This window comes from Myiozetetes cayanensis, unplaced genomic scaffold, assembly GCF_022539395.1.
Source record: "Myiozetetes cayanensis isolate MyiCay16 unplaced genomic scaffold, myiCay2020 scf4, whole genome shotgun sequence".
Classification (NCBI taxonomy): Eukaryota; Metazoa; Chordata; class Aves; order Passeriformes; family Tyrannidae; genus Myiozetetes; species Myiozetetes cayanensis.
The window spans coordinates 18,260,644-18,278,427 of NW_026087631.1; the positions used below are offsets into that span (position 1 = coordinate 18,260,644).

Sequence of the window (17,784 nt, forward strand, 5' to 3'; positions counted from 1 at the left end):
ATTTTTCCAAAGTTTTAAATTATGAAGCATTTGTCACCACTGGTCTCCAAAAACCAGAAATCTTAAACCACTATTTTAAGTAAAACAATATTCTTGTTTCAACATCTTCCAGTCTGTCAAGGCCAAGTGAACCCTATAGGAGCACAGAACAGGAAACAATTTCACAAAAGGGTCTTATTAGGTTGCAATAATGAAAAACATCTTCATGGCCTACTGCAGGGCTATGCAAAGCTACCTTCACCTGCCTCTGTAGTGTTTCCATGTTATTCAATCTGCTGAGAATAACTCTGCTGAGAAGTCACATATATTAGCCTGGATAGTGGGCTACTCTTCTGTGGCTACTACCTAGCCCAGATATCTCTTCATACCACTGCTTGGACCTGCCTGTGTTTCCATTTCTCTTCTTCATTTGCCGTGGAACACATATTGGCTATCCTTTTCTCAAAAACCCTATGTAGTAGTATCCCAGATTGCCTAATTAGGACAAAACTGGATTCAAAAGACATAACAAACAGTAGAAAAACAGATCAATCTGCATTAATGAGCTCTACTGAATTTAAAAGAATTTAATATTGTGATTCATACTGTAACAATGTAAATTCTTCCACATGATTATTTTTATTATCATCATTAGCTACATTATAGTATTCAAGAGTGTGCATGGTTTTAAAACAGAAGTCTTGGGAAGTGAGTGGTATTCCTTCTAGACATGAAGTCCACTTCTCCAAGAAGCCAACCTGCTTCGTTGATTTCTCTTGAAAAGATTATTTACTTTAAAAAATGTACCAAAGCAAACACACATTCTGTTTCCTTTTCAATTTAGGCTCCATTTTATCTAATGAGGCAGGCACTGAAGCTGTACTTTGAATGTATGGATTTTTGGATCAAAGAATAAATAGTGCCTTGCACGTGGGTTTTATTACTGTCAGGGAATAGTTCCTCTTGTTCTTTTTCACTTGTATTACTCGACACTAATGTCACATACTGACTTTTAAGGTTTTTAAAATGGGTTAAGATAGGTCCACAGATGAAGTTTGATAGAATTCAAAGTAGGAAATAATTTTTCATCTGCTTCCTGCCTCTGCTGATCATTTGACTTTCTGTATCCAAGAGGGGATCTGAGTAAGCACTACCTATATTTAAGCTGATGTAATACCTTTAAAATGGATCTTAACAGAGGCAGTAGACAAGATCCTGTAATAGTTTAATTCTTTGTCCAATTTATTAATTTTCTGTCACCCTCCTAGATATTGCCAGATTCCTGCAACTCTACTGTTCTTTTCTCTTCACTTTATATATGTGACACTTGATAGCACCTTGTGGTGAACTTCCCTCGAATAAAAATTCTCTATCCTTCCACCTCTGAACCCACTCCCAACTCCAAGTCAGCAACAGACTCCAAGGACTAAGGTTAAGAATTAATATCAATTTGAAAAGAAATAAAAAACCAATTTAAGTGAGCACAAGAAACTATCTGCCCTTTGAAAACAGACAGAAACTTAGGTCTGCTCCAGAGTACTTTCCAAAACTCTTCAATATAAAAGCCATAAAGGTGTCCCACTTGGACATCCAATCAGATGGATGCTTCTTGGTTATCTTCAAACTTCATCAATGAGGGCATCTCCTGTAGTTCTGTCTGCATGCTGTGAGTAACCACGTGGCTATAAATTCAAAATGCAGCTTCATCTTTGACTTTGTTTCAGGTTTTTGCAAAGAGAGGCAAAAATCTTTGAGACTGAAATTTGATGCAGTTTAGCTTTAGTTCAAGCAGCCTTTGGCCTCTCTTTTACGAGAAACTCCCTATCACTTTATATCCTTGTAAAAGTTTTCACAGTCTGAAGATGTCTCTTGGGGAAAAGTGAATTAAGAGCTATCCTTATCTTTAGTGGGCAGCACATTTAAAGCAATTCTTCTTTTATGGACCTTCAGTATAACAGAGCGGTACTAGAGGAATAACTGCAGTCTAACATCTGATATTTGGGATCCTCCAAAAATAGAGCAAACTTCCTAACAATCAGATCAAAGTTAAGAACAAAGGTTGTACAAGTACTAACACTGAAAGCTAGTAAAACAAACAAAACCCAATCAATCAACCAAACAAACAAAAGCCACACAAACAAACGAAAATCCAAACCAAAAAACAAAACAAAGAGAAATGAAGACAGGAAAAAACTCCAGTTTTGCTATCTGGATGCTAAAAACAATAAATAAGAGAAATAGCTGGGTGAATAAAGGAGGACATACTCACCCACTTCACACTCTCCTCTCTCAACAAAGCAAGAAATCATTGCTCAAGAGCTGAGATAATGTGGACCTGAGGAAAGTTGCGATTAGCATATTGGTGCTTATTTACAACACAGAACTGGATAACCAGGAAATCTTGGAAGACTACCTAGGATTTTTTATCCTCAGAAATCTCTCACACTATGTGCTCCTGAAAAATAATTCTGATACAAAATAAGAACTATCTCTGTAAATGAGTAATATGAGAAGAAGACAAGGTGAAGACACTCTAAACTCGTGTTCTAAAGTATAAGCTTTGACTGAGAGAAATTTAGTGTCAGCAGCTCTCCATGGTGTTGAGGAACAAGCAAGTGTCAGAGAGCAATCTGAGAAAGAGTGACTTGGAAAAGGAATTCACCTACCAGGTAAACAAAGGCTTTTAGCCAGGGGTTGAAGCAGGAGCCAAAGGACTGCAATCCACATGACAAAATGATCCTGGATGGAGTCAAACCCCACCTGCTTGCTCAGCTCCCTCCTTTCCAAGGCAGCCAGACTCTAAATCCAGCTCCTAAAGTACCATCAACAGCTCATCTGCAGCGCAGAACGGAGCAGCACAGACCCTCTGAAACCCAAGTTACACTTCCTGTTACACGTGTCTATATGGTGAATATGGATACAGGTAGCTGTGGGTGAAGTCTGGAAAAATGAGATGGAAATGACCGTGAAAAGTGGAGTGGGCAAAGATGGAAAGAATGATAAAGTCAGAGCTGACCAGCTGGGCAACAAGCTGCTGAAGTGCTTTTAAAAATTTGTTATTAAATGAGTCATCCATTTCCAAATGCCACAATGACTGTGTCCAAAAAAACCTGTTCTTTAAGTGTCAGGTAAACACTAAGATCACTGAGCTTTTCTAGTATTTCCGTAGCAACATACTGACCATAAATGTGTTAAATACTTCTTTAAATGGTTAATTCAATACAGATGCATCCCACTGGAGAAGGATAAAGAACCAGGATGCATCCATGTATGTCGACATACATAGTACTGAGTTCACCTTTCCCTGGTATTAGTGAAATGGAGGGAGATAAGGAGTGAACACACTCTGCCTGGGTGACATTTGTGTCCCAGGGAAAATATCCACTTCAAGATTTGAGTGGTAGGACAGTAAAGCACTACCGGATTTTGTGACCTTAGAGGAATATAACTGCACTCAATACATAAAAAGTGAGTTTCATATAACCAATATTCTCCCTTTCTGAGTGAGGAAATGGAATACAAGTAAGTTGAAAGTTGACATCCTGATGACAGGTAAGAGAAGAAAAGTTTTGAAATAACTCCTTATTATAGCTCCTTACATCACTTCCCTCCACCATACCTACAAAACTAGGCTTAGGAACACAGGAGGGAACCTCTGGGGTCAGCTCCCATCCTAAGGAGAGGCCTCCCCAGAGGAGGAGTTTTAGGACTGAAGTGCTGGAGCAATGGTAAAGTATCCCTTTGCAGAAACTATGACATGCTTCCCATTAGAAATTAGAGGTGAACTGGATGAAAGACAATCTTGATCTCTTGGATTAGTACCTTAAGTGACACACATCAAGAGAAACTAGTGAGGGATGTAACTTTGCAATTACAATAAAACTTTGTCCCTCTGCAGTCACACCAGTATGTAGGTAATAAGCATGGAGCCAGATGAGGGTTCAGTAATGTCATCACAGTGACAAAGTGGCAATCCAGGTGCACAGTTTTGGGCTTTGGACAGTTTTATTTGACAGTATTTCCAAGAATCTCTGTATTTTTGAGCTCATCCTTGTTCTAGCTGTTGTTTCTGAGTCCCACTCTCTTTCATTTAAAGCAGCAAATATTATCAGTTTTTAAACTGGGAGTACACACAGACCTTTTGGAATATGGTAGTCTGAAGTGATGCTATTAGATCCTTTGCAGCATAGTCTATGAGAATATTTCAATTCAGTTCTGCATCCTTTTGCTAATTCAGAGTTATTTGTATCATAAAACTAAAGATGTTCTGTGGTCTTATCATTTGCTGATAAGAAAAGCATCAGTCTTACAAGCTCAGCAGCTAGTATTTATGTATACATTGGTTTTGATCATAAACCATATCTTTTAACAGGAAATTAAAATCCCTTGTGGAAGAATATTAAAGCCATGCTTACAAAACCCATCAGTGAAAAACGCTGCTGATGTCTCTGGAGGATTTAACTTGACCGTGTCACATTAATCACCTCTGAAGTAAAGGAATGACTCATAATTGTTTTCCATTACCTTGTGTTTGCTTTTTCAGCATTGCAAAAATACCTGGGCCAGGACCATGGATCATAAATCTCATCAGACTTGCAGACAAGACTTGGAGTGGGTTTTACCATGCTGTGTTTCAGGTTAGCCTTTTTGTTCTTTTTTTTCTAATATAGGTGCTTCTGAAGCATCAATGTTTTCAACCTTATGTTCTTTTGAACATGATGCTCCTGTGTCATTCCTTATAGTTAATAAAATTAATCAATAAGGGTATTCCATATTGCCTAGGATACTCTCAGACCTATTTGCTTTTCAATTAAGTGATTGAAAACCACTCTGTACTAACACTCAAATAAACAGACTGTATTGACAGATAAGAGAGATCTGTTTGCTAATGTAGCAAAACACATATAGAGAAAAAGTTTACATGATCCCTTAAAGCAGCAAGAGAAACATTTTTTTCATAGCAGGACTGATCATCTAATAAAGGTGGGTTAGAAATGTACTTCATATGTTCAGAGATCCACAGATGTTTTCCTCCCCTCACCTCCTCTCCCCTCCCCTTCTTCTCTCTTTTCTGTCTCTTACTGTTTTATTTAGCCACTTTCCTATACCACCAGTACTGACGTTGGGTGTCAGCATGATGTATAGTGAAATTTTACACAGTATAATCCATTGGTGAATAACTTTTTACTGACTTTAAGGTTTGTACTGAGTCCTTCAAAAGTGCACAGTAACAGAGGACTCTTGACAGAAAAATGGCAACTCCTGACCCTTCTTTTGAAAAGGGGACAGAGTGTATTTGTTGCAAATAAGGAAAGAACACGGCAAAACATTCACTCCAGCTTAAAGAGTGTAGGGCCAATTGTGAACAAAACAGTTGACTCAGGATGCACAGTGAGCTAAGGCACAAACAGTAAAAGACAGAACCTGTCAGCAAAGAGGTCAAAGAAGAAATTTGCGAGTTTGGAGGAAGGCTTTTGTGAAATCCAAGGGAGAACTAGAACACCAGTTCATGATTTAGAGGGATGCATCATTCTTATTATTGGGGCTTATAACTGTCCTCAGAGATCATGTTCATAAAATCTGATGGATTAAAGACTAAAAACTAAGGACAGATATCTGCATTTTTCAAATGATGTACTGTTAGTGTGATCCATAACCACAAGATTTCAGTTAACTTGGGAAGTGGCAAGGACAGCTATTCGAATTCAAATCAGCTAATCTAAATCTCTGGAAATCAACTGCTAATTGTTTTTTTCTCCAATTGTTTTTTTTCTTCTTCCTTGAAGACACAGGATGGAGCATTTGTGTTTTCCTGTTCTTCCTCATTGTCATGTCCCTACTAGAGGATTACTGCAGCACTGTGTTCCCAGACTGGGTAAAGGATCAGCTTTCAAATGTCAGACAAATATAAGGAGAAAGGAAGAAATAAGGAGAAAAGATTATGCAAAGAAATCTGTAGCATCTTCAACTGGTCAACACGTCATCAGAAAGATTCTGTCAAACCAAAGAATGCTTTTAACCCCAGCCAGTATAAAGTATTCATTGAATATATATTGACAGTCAAGACATAGAGCAGATCTTCATATAAGTGATATGAAGATCCCTTGTATTTCTTAATACATGAGATATAGCTGCTTCGTATGGAGGCTGACAGAGCTCTCAAAGGCTGGATTTTCACCAGGGGAACTAATACTTTGGATGCAGAAGTGGGCTAACATGGCAGCTAAAGGCACTATCTGATTTGAAATCACTGAAGTCACTTGCCTGCAGATAGTTATGACAAAGGGGCTACTCTGGCAAATAAAAAGTGCAGTCATGTCTGCAGCTTGGGTTTGATTTAGGTAAGGCTATGAAATGCAGAATGAGGTTCCAAGTTCATGTTTTGTGACCCTGCACGCTAGAATAAGGTTGATTAATAGGAGATTTCCTTTCTTCCAACATGCTGAAATCATTATACCACAGAGATATGACCTCTTGCTCAGATCCTTTTACACATTCATATCCAGACCCACCTGGAAGGAACTCAGGGGTAGATTTTATTCATATAACATAGTAGTTAAATCATGAACTTTGCTCCAGGCACCAAAGTAAGCTCCACCTTTGGCTTCTCTTTCATATTGAGTATTTCAACTAAATATTAATTTAAAACTTCTCTGTTCCCAGACAGAAGATGGATCTCCAAAGTTACTAACTTCAATGCTGAGAAAGACACTCGTCAATGTAAAACCTGGTCTGACAACCCTAACAAACACATCCTGTTCAGCCGGAAAGACGCTAAAATTACCTGAGGTGTTTTGTCTTCCCAGTTGGGTGCTGTTTGCTATGGCAGGTAAGAGCAGCATTGCCCAGCAGTGCTTGAGATCATTCAGGACCTTGTATCCTCTGTCCTGACATACAGAAGAGCTTCAAGGTACTCCTTTCTCTGACTGCAGACACAAAGGTATCAATCAGTAGGCTACCAAAAAGATTTTTGATGGATAGGTGCAGGAGTGACACCTACGAGTATGGGGAGATGTAGTTCAGTCGCAGAAAGACATTAAAAGGACTCCAAGTCACTTACAGGGTGTTGCAACAATGATTGCATACAGTCTGTGCTGCCCAAGCAAGAACTGAGAAAACTCCTCACTGGAAGCATCCTCAGTGATATACCATGCTCTCTTGTTTAAAGGAGACTCTGCTTGTTTGTTTCTTTTTTTGGTTGTTTATAACTTTTTTTATTTTTTTTTTCAAACATTATGTTTTAGTATAAGATTATCAGAGAAACTGGGACCACTGCCATTCATCCTGTCAGAGACAGTGAGTGAGCACAGCTCCAAAGGTATCAGCTCACGCTTATAGGCTTATTTTTTTCTACATTTATCTGATGTACTTCACTTCAGTCACATTCTGAGGATATTTTAGCTTGCTGCAATCCATAAGAATAATGTGAACCAGTGATAATTTTATTCATGTAGACAGTTTGGCTGTGAAGATGAAACTGTATCATTCATAGGTTGAATTCAGAGTTTGCTACAGAAACAAACAGCCAAATGGCTAATAATTCCCCTGAAAGGGAATGTCCTGAAAGGCTGGTCTTGTTTTACATCTCTTCTCATACAGATCTTTTCTTGCCCTTTCTCAAAGCGAGTTTCAAACTTGGGGTGATAGGAAAACCTCAACAAAAGCTTTACCCTACCTAGAACTGTACTGACCACTGGCCTAAGAGAAGAGAAGGGGTCTTCTTGGGAGCAGAGATGAAGTAGGAGAGGAGAAAGGTTCCTTTTTGTTCCCGAGGCCTGTGATGCCTCTCTCTGGACTGTGAATGAGCAGGAAGTGGCAGGACCTCATTCCTTACATGAAGGAGATCTGAGCAGAAGCGCTGCTTGTCATGAATATTCTCACTCCTTCCAGAGTGAAGAGCTAAGCTAACAACACTTAGTCTGGGCTACATTTTTTTCAATGCAGTCAGCTTTTCTGACCTTTCCCTGATGCACTGTTGTTCAGGAAAGAGGACTGCTAACTGGCAGTCTGAGGTTCAAACTATCTCATAGACTACCCAGTGCTCAACATGAGGAATGCACGGAGCAGGAGACACACAAAGCAGCATATCTTAACATTCTGGAAGCAGAAAAACAAACAAACGTGTGATGGAAAAAGTGCAGCATTCTCATGCTGCCCATGAAATGAAATTCAGTAAAGCTGCTCTACTGTTGAAACTATGACAGGGAACAAAAAGAAACAAAGTCAGATTACTCATATGCAGAGCTCTTCACATTAACCCTCACAGGCTGAACCCTTACAACACGGTGCAGATGCTAACAAGGAATCTTGTTAGCACTGACCAGGGAGTGCTGTTTCCTCCTCCCTTCATTTGTCCTGAGCGACAGAGGGTTTATTCCAAAAAAATCTGCTGCTCCAGTGTGTCCAATCCCCAAACTACTTTTTAACTCTACAGAAGAGACCAGTTGGACTCTGTGGATCTCCACAGCCACCTCAGAGACAGATACTACATTCGTCCACGTTATTGAATGTATGCTTTACGCTACTATAGAGGGACAATTAATGTTTGACAGTCATGACAAGAAGTTAAAAGTGATCATCTTATCAGAACAGTTGATCGAGACAGTTACGCTTCCAAGACATACAGGTCTCCTAACTGCCTTCCTATGATTTCAATAATCAAAGAAAACCTTGGATAACCATGAAAGATCTTTTGACCTCAACAGAGAAGGAACTAATCTTGTCAGTGAGAGGGACAAGTGTTTCCTGATACGTAGCTGAACACAGCTGAACAGCATCTGATTTGTAAGAGACCAATATTTTTTAAACTCTTTTTATCTCTTGAGAAACAAAATAATGAAGGAACGAAGGGAACATCCAAACACTTCATTTTAGTTAAAAATGCAGCATATAATTTGGTCTGATCAACACAATTATGAAGGCCAAGGGAAGATCCAACAAAACTGATTAACTACTATGGAAATTAGAAATCAATTTATGTGAGCATTGACATAAAAGCATCTTATTAGTTTATCTTACTGAGACACCATCAACAGCATATCAGACAGCAGCATTGTGGTTCATCCACCTACACAAAATCACTGTTACTCAGAAGGCCAGTTTATCTGCTCCACAGAAAAGGAACTTACACAGTGGCTCAAAACACTGTTCATTTTCATCCGTCAAATAAGCTATAAAAGGGTCACAAAATTATATGATACTTATTCACTGGCCAGTAGGCATTATTAAGCTCTGTCATTATTTTACCATAATGTGAGTGAACTCCTAGTCTTTGAAGATATGATATGCCAATACAGCCAAACAATGAAATGTTAGTGATGCTGTTGTAAATCAGAGAACATGAGATGAACAAGTGTAAAGGGAAGGTTATAGTGTTTTATAACATAAACCCCTTTTCTTCCTTTGACCAACATAAGAATTAGCATGTCAGTAAATTCTTTATATTTTGAAAGAACAAGATCTCAGAGTCCTTAAAATCAGACTGTAGGAAATTAAACTGGAGGTCTTTACTCAAAACTGATGAGTCAGTAAACCCAAGAATTAAAGGAGAATTTGAAAGCTTCCTCTGGAGAGCCAAGACAGGTTTAACAGTTGGTCAAAATTTGAGACAGCAAAGTTACATTTGTCTGTCTAAGTATATATTTTATTTAAACAAAAATGGAATGCAAAAACTTACAGACATTTCACACTTGGTTGAGAAACAGGAATTACATGCCTAAATCTGAACTGAGAAAAGATAATGTAATGCTTTTGTACTCAACCAGCATTAATGTGCTATTAGTGTTGGTTTTGCTCAGTGATGTACAAATGGTTGCTCTTCACCAGTACTTTGGTATTTTAGAGGAAGTTCTCACACTGCCTTTCACTTAGTCCCAGAACTCCAAGTCTTCATTTCAAAACAATACTGATGCTTCTAATACCCAAACGAAAAGATTTCCTTTCTTTGCCAATAATCCATTTGAGGTAGATTTTGACATTATAGCTTTGAGAGAAGTACAGTCATGGAAAATACTATCTTCGATGTCTGAACAAAGATGAATCAAATGTTTTTTAAATGCACTGAAAGATCTGAAAGAAGATTTAGTAATTCTTACTCATTCCAATTTCCAGTTTTAGAGCTCAATAAATCTCTGCAAATATCTTCAACACTATCTGAAGCCTTGATAATTTCAATTCTGGATCATGTCCAAGAGATATTTCAGACCAATACTTTGCTACGACCCTCAACTGAAAAGACCCTGGGATGTCCTCCTTTCCTTTCCTGCAATAAAATCTCCAAAATACCTACAAGACTCTCTCTTCAGACTATGTTTTACCAGAAGGCATAAGCAAAGCATGAACACCTTCAGCATGCATATACCTGTCTAGGATCCCAAACCAACCTGGTGTATTCAGTTCTGTATAGGCTACATGCCTTCTTCCTCCCAGGTCCTGTTTTTCTTTCTGCCACCTCTAAGGTACAGCACTGGATCTAGTCCCTGATGCAGGGATTATCCCTATTTCCCCAGGCATCATCCAAACTATGGCAGTCCTTGTTTTTCCTTTTGTTCCCCGACACTTCCGTGTTACCAGGGCTTTATAGAAACTAAGCAGGGGCAGCTTCTCTCAGGGGAAGACTAAACTTTCCCTATCCAGGTCCACTGAGGCCCAGAGATCAGCAAACAGACTAAAAACCTTCTTTTCTGCAAGAACTAACAAAAAACTCCTAAATGCTTCTGTTTCTCACAGTTGGTCAATTTTCTCTCCTTATTCAGGACCACTTAAGTAAGTGACAATGCTCTTCTCTAACATCATACAGGTTATGTCCTTGCTACATAATAATATACAACCCCAAAGCTTCCCATTACATAAAGAAAAGTCTCTCTAAACTAAACCTTTATTTCTCAGTGGTCCTTGACAAAAGATAACAACAGTACTTCTTACCATGAGGCTTTTGACAATACAAATTCAGTACAGTTATTAAAAAAAGAAAAGGCAACCACTGCTAAAAAAATCATAAATCTCTTCAGCCATCTGCAATCAAGGACAAACATTAAATAATTTTTACAGAATTCTCGCAATCTTCAGCTTTTTTTTTACCTTTTAACATTATTTTATAATTTTTCAAATATTTATACTAAAGCTAGCTTTAAAATCTGGGGTTTTTTTATTATCCCACACTTGGCTTTGATCTTGACCAACTTTGCACCAAGGCTGACACTTACAGGTTAGTTTGAAATACTAAATGTAGTTACACAACTGGCTAGTTTCCATAGTTAACTCTGGTTTACTTTATTTTGCTTATTTTCTTCCCAGTCTTCCACTCTTTAATGCCTTTCTCCCACTTTGCTTAATGTTTTCCTTGTATACATATACTTTTGTCATCTTTTCCAGTGTTCTTCCTTTCTTCCTTATAGTTTTCCAATTCCTAAATTCCATCCTTGGGAATACCCATTTCTCTGTCTTCTCCTTCCTTTTTCCCATACCCCATTTCTTCCTACTCTGTCTTTGACTTCTTTTTTTCAGATGTGCCTGCTGATTTGTCCAATGCCTCTTGCACTCCAAAATGGTCCAGCTCGTGCTCTGGGATTCATCAGTCACTGCCTATACTCACAAATGTAACTTAAACCCCTCTCTCACACTCATATAATGCCTTAGGATGTCCTGTATTCACAAATGAAAGTCTTCAACTCACTTCAGACTTGACTCGCAGAACAGAAGCTCTGGAAACTCAGAGAAAAGGCTCTAGAGCAGTGTCCTGGCACAAGCCATACCGTCTCACAGAATCAGTAGAGAAGCCATGACGTTTGTGCCATGAAGACAGGGACTTTCCTAACTGCGCTAACTACAAAGCATTGCTAATGTTTGCAGGTAGAGGGAACAGTGGCGATGTGCTCACCTGCAGACCCACACCAGTCTCTGCAGCATGAGATGAGCGAGCTGGCAAGCTGTTGTTGAATAGGCAGACTGAGGATGTGATGTCTGTGGGTGGGAGCATTGTATCTCCAGAAGATACGGCACATTTGCCAGTGGTTTAAGACAAGACGTGATTTTGGCAGCTTTACAAGCTATAGTGGGCAATATTCTGCTTGCAACAGTGACTCATTTCTTCTTTCCATTAGGGAGATATTGTTACCATACCAGACGGATATGGTATCTTTTGGCATTTCATTTAAGAACCATGACAAGTGTGTTTTTTGTCTTCAGTGCCCTTTACTCACACATAGGCTGTTAAAGACATTACCTTCTAAATCAATTAACTCTCAGCTTAGACAACGTGTGCAAACCTCACAGCATTCTAGAGGTGACAGCACGATTCCTAACAAAGAAGCAAAAAGGCACAAAATGACCCTCCAAAAGCAACAAAGCTAGAAATCTGGCACAGGAGGACGTAAACACCAGGTATTCAAAACATACAGTTTGGTTATACTTACAGCTACTGTCACGAGCAAACAAACCTAAAAAGGAAACTGTCTGGCTGGGTATCAACCATCCCTGTTACAAGCACAGGAAAGAAAAAAGTCTTGTTCAGGGAATTCCTTAAGGAGGAAAAAAGACAAGTTAATGCCAAAGTTTTTTACTTCCTCTCACCTTCTATCAGCCCAGAGCCCAGAGCTGTATACTGTGCCCATTATCAAGGTGCAGCAATGAAGTTGCCTGTCAACAAATGGCAACAAACAAGAATTAAGATAACTTTTACCCTTCTCATGCTGCTCATGAATCATCCCGAAAATATGGTCTTTAATCACTGTATTTCATTTTTTCCTGTTCAATGTAAAAACAGTGGTAAAAACAGCATGAGGAAGGATCAACATACAGCTTTCAGAAATCTGACTGCCAGGCTATTTCAGTGTTGTTACGTACTCTGAGATTTCTCCCCTCAGTTATACACCACACTACTTAAATTCATTAGTGTGCATGCAGTTCTAAGAAGACATATTTATTCTCAGTGCCAAGAGTAAATCCTGATATCAGAGACATCGTTGATTATTTCAAAGAAAAACACCACATCAAACTGAAAAACAACAAAAATAATGAAATGAAATTACAACAGCCCAAAATAAACCAATTAATTTTTACATTCTGAATTTATTTTGACAAATCTGCAGCAAGCATTATCAACTGTGTGAATAATATTTAAAAAGAATAGAGATTTAGACACTTTATTAGTGGTGTATTTTCTTCCAACTTCTATAGATCTTTTATGTCTAAAAAATAGATTTTACTCCTAGTCCCTCACTAGTATGCAAATTTCTACCAGAATCAAGAAACACACAGAAAAGGATGAAAAAAAAAATTAAATTTCTGAAGAACACAGTATTCTGTTTTGATTGGGGGGGGGTTGTTTGTTTGTTTGTTTGTTTTTTTCCCCCACTGCAAGTAAAGCCATTTTTCACAATTGCTCAGCAAACAAGAGAAAGTCCATTAGAATCTTCAGACTGCTAACAAAGACTCTTGGCTAACAGTACTGGTCTAAAAAGCAGATAAGCCATATAATTTTACAAGAAGCAACCCACTGAATCCTTCAGCAAACACAGCTTGGCAATCTATCTTCAATTCAAAATAATGAGGTGGCAGGAGTGTGATGGAGAAATAAGTCTTCAAAAACATCACGTAAGGGAATCCAGCTGTGCTTGTATAGTTTCCAGCTATTTAAAGGAACAAAAAGAGAGGAAAAAAAACCTCCACTCATAAAATGTTGTTTAGAAACATGCAAACAGAAATAAAACCACATTCCAGTATCTTCAACTATGTATACCAAATCTATTTGCATAGCAGTATAAAAACCCTGTACTCATGAATATTTGTTTTTACATGAAGCTATTAGAATTCATTGCTGCAGCTTAAATATTCAAATTTTAAAAGAAACAGTTGTCTAAATACTGCCTCTTTTACATGCACAGCTGTTTTGCTGTGAATTTCCAATGCATAATAACAAGGTAAAAAAATAATAGAATTCATTTTGACTGGATTACGAGCCTGGCATCTCAACTGAAGATGTAACACAAAGATGCTGTTTCCAGAGAGATCCCCATTGTTAATCATCAGTTACTACTCCCGATGTAACTGCAAGGTATGCTTACAATGACCCAATCCCTGACTATTCCATATCTGAATTCATGGGGTCTTCTCGAAAATGCTTTATGTGATCAAACAAATTCAACAGCCTTAATTTAGGATGGATCCCTTTTTTTCTAGTTTTATTAGATTTAATTCATGCAGGCAACACTTCCTGCTGAGCAACATAAGGTGTTTACAAAGAAACTATAGTATTGTAAAATCTACAGACCTTGTTATAGAACTCAAACAGCTCCTGATGGCTAAATTCTACAAACACTTTCTTCAGGTTCTGTAAAGAAAAAAGAAGGAAGGAATAAGCATATTTTTTTTATTTCTCTTTTGCATTAATTCCAGTAAATCAGAATATGAGATTAAGCTACATGAAAGATGTTTGCAACAGTTAGCTTTCCATTCAATATGATGTCCCTCATACATGTATATTCCATTTCAGTGAAGAATTCAAGTCTCCCGGTACACCCTGTAAAGAATAGTAATAAAGTAATCTATGAAAATATTTAGTTACCTTATTTTTAAGTCAAACAAAAATGAAAGATCACATTTGTCTTTCTTAGCAGTCCATCTAAGATCTGGTAAATACCATTACACAGTGACAAAGTTAGTAGTGTATTTAATTGAACTGGCACAGCTATTAATGTACCAGCACAGAGCTGATACTTCTATTCATTAACCTAACAATTCCCATCTGAGATTGCTGACACTGCTATAGGCATCTCTGCATAGATTCAGCCCAAGTTAACAATTAAGACAACAGCTTCAAATCAGAGCTTAAACACTAAAGAAAACCCCACAAAATGACAAAACTGATGAATATGTGGATAAAACAGATGGTGGTAATAATCCTCTGCATGCATGCGCTGATGTCTGTGGAGATGGGGATTAAATTATAACTTCTGTCCTGCTTAACTTGCTGGCATTAACAGGTAGTTTAATGCCTGCTACCTTCAATCACAGTGCAGATCTATCCAGACAGTTTCTAGCTTTATTCCTTGTACTTCACTTTGTGACTTTATTTCTTTAAAAGTAAATTTCTATTTCTGCACATTCTCTTTGTTGTTACTAGGCTTTTCAAGGCTTGGGAGGCATTCCTGAACGTAACAGCTGCACTTCCATAAACACTAACAAGGCTCTGTGAAAGCTGAATCTGTGGACATCCCTACTCAGAAAAGTTTACCAGCTGAAATAAAGTACATACACTACTTCTGTTTAACGGGTACCAACTTCATGTACCACTCAGGTCAGTAGAAAAACACTTGTTTATCAAATAAATTTAAATGAGCGAGGACACTTTCACATACAGACAAGGCCAGGTTCTGTGTACTCGTAGCAATGCAAGTCTCAAGTTATGCCAAACAATGTCACTGAATTTGGCGCACCAAGTGCACAAGAACCACAGAAGCCCTGGGAACACAGTATAGGTACTGCCTGGTGTCTGCTCCTCAAAAGGAGCTGTAAGAGACACAGGAAAGGGATAAAATGACTGGGGCCAGCCTGTCTGGTGCAATTCCTCCTTCTTGCTCTGCAGAAAGAAGGATCCAGTCCAACAATTTCGGGAAGGGTACAAAAGCCTAGAAAAGGACCAGTGATTTGCATGAGAGACCAATCTTTTCCCTCTGGGAAGGAACAATGCAATTCTGTGAATCTTACGGTGAATACAAAATAAAACTACCAGGGCAGCAATTCTCTTTGCCATGACTCCAGCTGGTCCTCCCTCCAAAGAGCATAATGCCGTGACAGGGAAGTAAAAGCATTTTTAAAGGCTTTCTAACAGCTAAGAAACAAAAAGAAAGCAAACAAGGGGTTTCTTCAGAAGAGAAAGTGGGTAGAGGAAAGAAGCAAGATACACTAATAGCAAAGGGATCTACCATTTCAGCCAGGATGTTTGTTTGGCGTTTGCCTTTCTAGAAGGAGTTTGGTGTTTGAATGGAAGGAAGCAAAACTGCAAAGAGGAGGTTCAGAACAAAAGGCAGATATCATATCTTAAAAGTTTATCAGTCACAATTAATAGGGTCATCTCTTGCATGCTTTCTGGCAGAAGAGTCTGCTGGATTTTGATCCAACAGTTTAGCAATGCCTCCAGAGAGGGGTAGAGGAAGACCTCTGACCACCAGACAGGCATCTTCTGGTACTACTTTTGATCAGGAAGCACGATCAACTTCTCTCATACACACAAAAAAAAAGAAAATGAAAAGCTTGTCTGTCATATTTTCCTCTAACTACACTAATTACTGATAGTTAAATGATAAGGCATGCAAATGAAAAAATGTGGACATTTTAATTCAGATTCTTTTTGTACTAAAAAAAAACCACTATGCTTTATGAATAGGATGAGACCTCTTTTCCCATTACTATTTAATAACTGTAGTCTGATAGCTAAGACAAAATCTGTCTTGGATTATGGCAGGCAAATGTCTGTGGAGAGCTAAAAGAAAGCATGCCATGCCAGGCTACGTTTCTAATCTGGGGTGGGAAGGGAAGTATCAATGGCAGAGAGGATAAAACAATCTTGTACAAAATCTGTTGGTTATCTGCACTTAATCGTCTGCTAAAACAGAATTTTTTTTGGTGTAAAAACCTGGTACACCTACCATGTCAATTCAGCAGAGAGCAGTGTCACAAAAAAACGCCATGCAGAAGTGTGGCATCAGTTAAAAATGTTATTTTTAAAATATTACATTCCTCACTAGCATGAGTCTCTTAAGCAGTGTGATAAATTATCATTGACATGTGGTCAGGAGTCCTATACAGACTGTAAAAACATCATAACTAGCTCCCTACAAGAAAAAGCTACATCTCAGCATGGTGACAGCCACCCATTTTCAGCTGAGATATCCGTTATTCACTTACTTGTTTTATTCTATGTGAACATAAACAACTGTAATTAAAACTATGTGCCACAGGACTAGGTTACCACCCAGTTCTTTAATTACTCAGTAAAATAGTCTTAAAAATTACTGTATAGATAGAATATTGCTAAAGCCCCCAGAGCAGGCAAATTCCTAATTTACTTGATGGAATCTTACTCAGATAAGTATACAAAATTACAAACCCCAATAATATTTCAGTTGCAACTAAAACATAGGATAGAAAAAAAATCACTTTCAGCTTACTTACTTAATTAAATGTCACTGTCTGCAGACAGAGTCTCAACCTATTTATGAAAAATGCAGCTAAGCTGACTTCTTTTATCTGCACATACAGGTTTTCAGATGTTGCCTCTGACCTAGTATGTGTTTCCCAGACATAAATAAGAAAACAACAATTTGCTGGATGTCTAACTTCTTTCTTCTTTTTATCAAGTGTATCATTCTCTTTTCCTTTTTCCTGATAAATTTCTTCCCATTCCTCACCTTCACACTACTCTTTCTCTCATTTTTGGCATCTCATTTTCTCTTTGCTGTTATCATCTTCATGTGAAAGAAAACTAAAATGGGTAGCCAGAAAACTAAACTGAATCCATTCCCATTGTCACACTCTGTAACTCCAATATTTTTTCTAATTACATCCCCAGTTCTATCACTGTGGCAGTGTAAATCCTAGCTCCTACTTTTAAGAGGTTTAGCCTTGAGGGTGACAGCTTCATAGCATCAGAGAAACACAGCTGAAGCTGTTATTCTTATGAAGACAAAGAAATCTCTAAAGTACCAAATGTCCATTCTTTGGGCTGCTTTGAAAACATGGAGACAGGTTTTTTTGTCTAACACAATATCCGTGAACGGTGGCAGGGACTGCACTGGAGCGATATGC

General features: G+C 38.2%; 1 protein-coding gene across 3 annotated transcripts in view; it reads right to left on the bottom strand.

The window, feature by feature from the left end:
- The window catches only part of COMMD10 (COMM domain containing 10), a 172,036-nt gene that overhangs the window by 58,085 nt on the left and 96,167 nt on the right, over window positions 1–17,784 (bottom strand). The window contains exons 6-7 of one of the 3 annotated variants that reach the window (XM_050329013.1): window positions 14,249–14,308; window positions 9,596–13,607 (exon numbers count right to left, since the gene is read on the bottom strand). The exons of the other annotated variants lie outside the window; for them this stretch is intronic. Coding sequence (XP_050184970.1) covers window positions 13,569–13,607; window positions 14,249–14,308 — 99 coding nt within the window. The 3' untranslated portion in view covers window positions 9,596–13,568. Of the gene's footprint in view, window positions 1–9,595; window positions 13,608–14,248; window positions 14,309–17,784 lie in introns of those variants that run through there. 3 annotated transcript variants of the gene reach the window in all.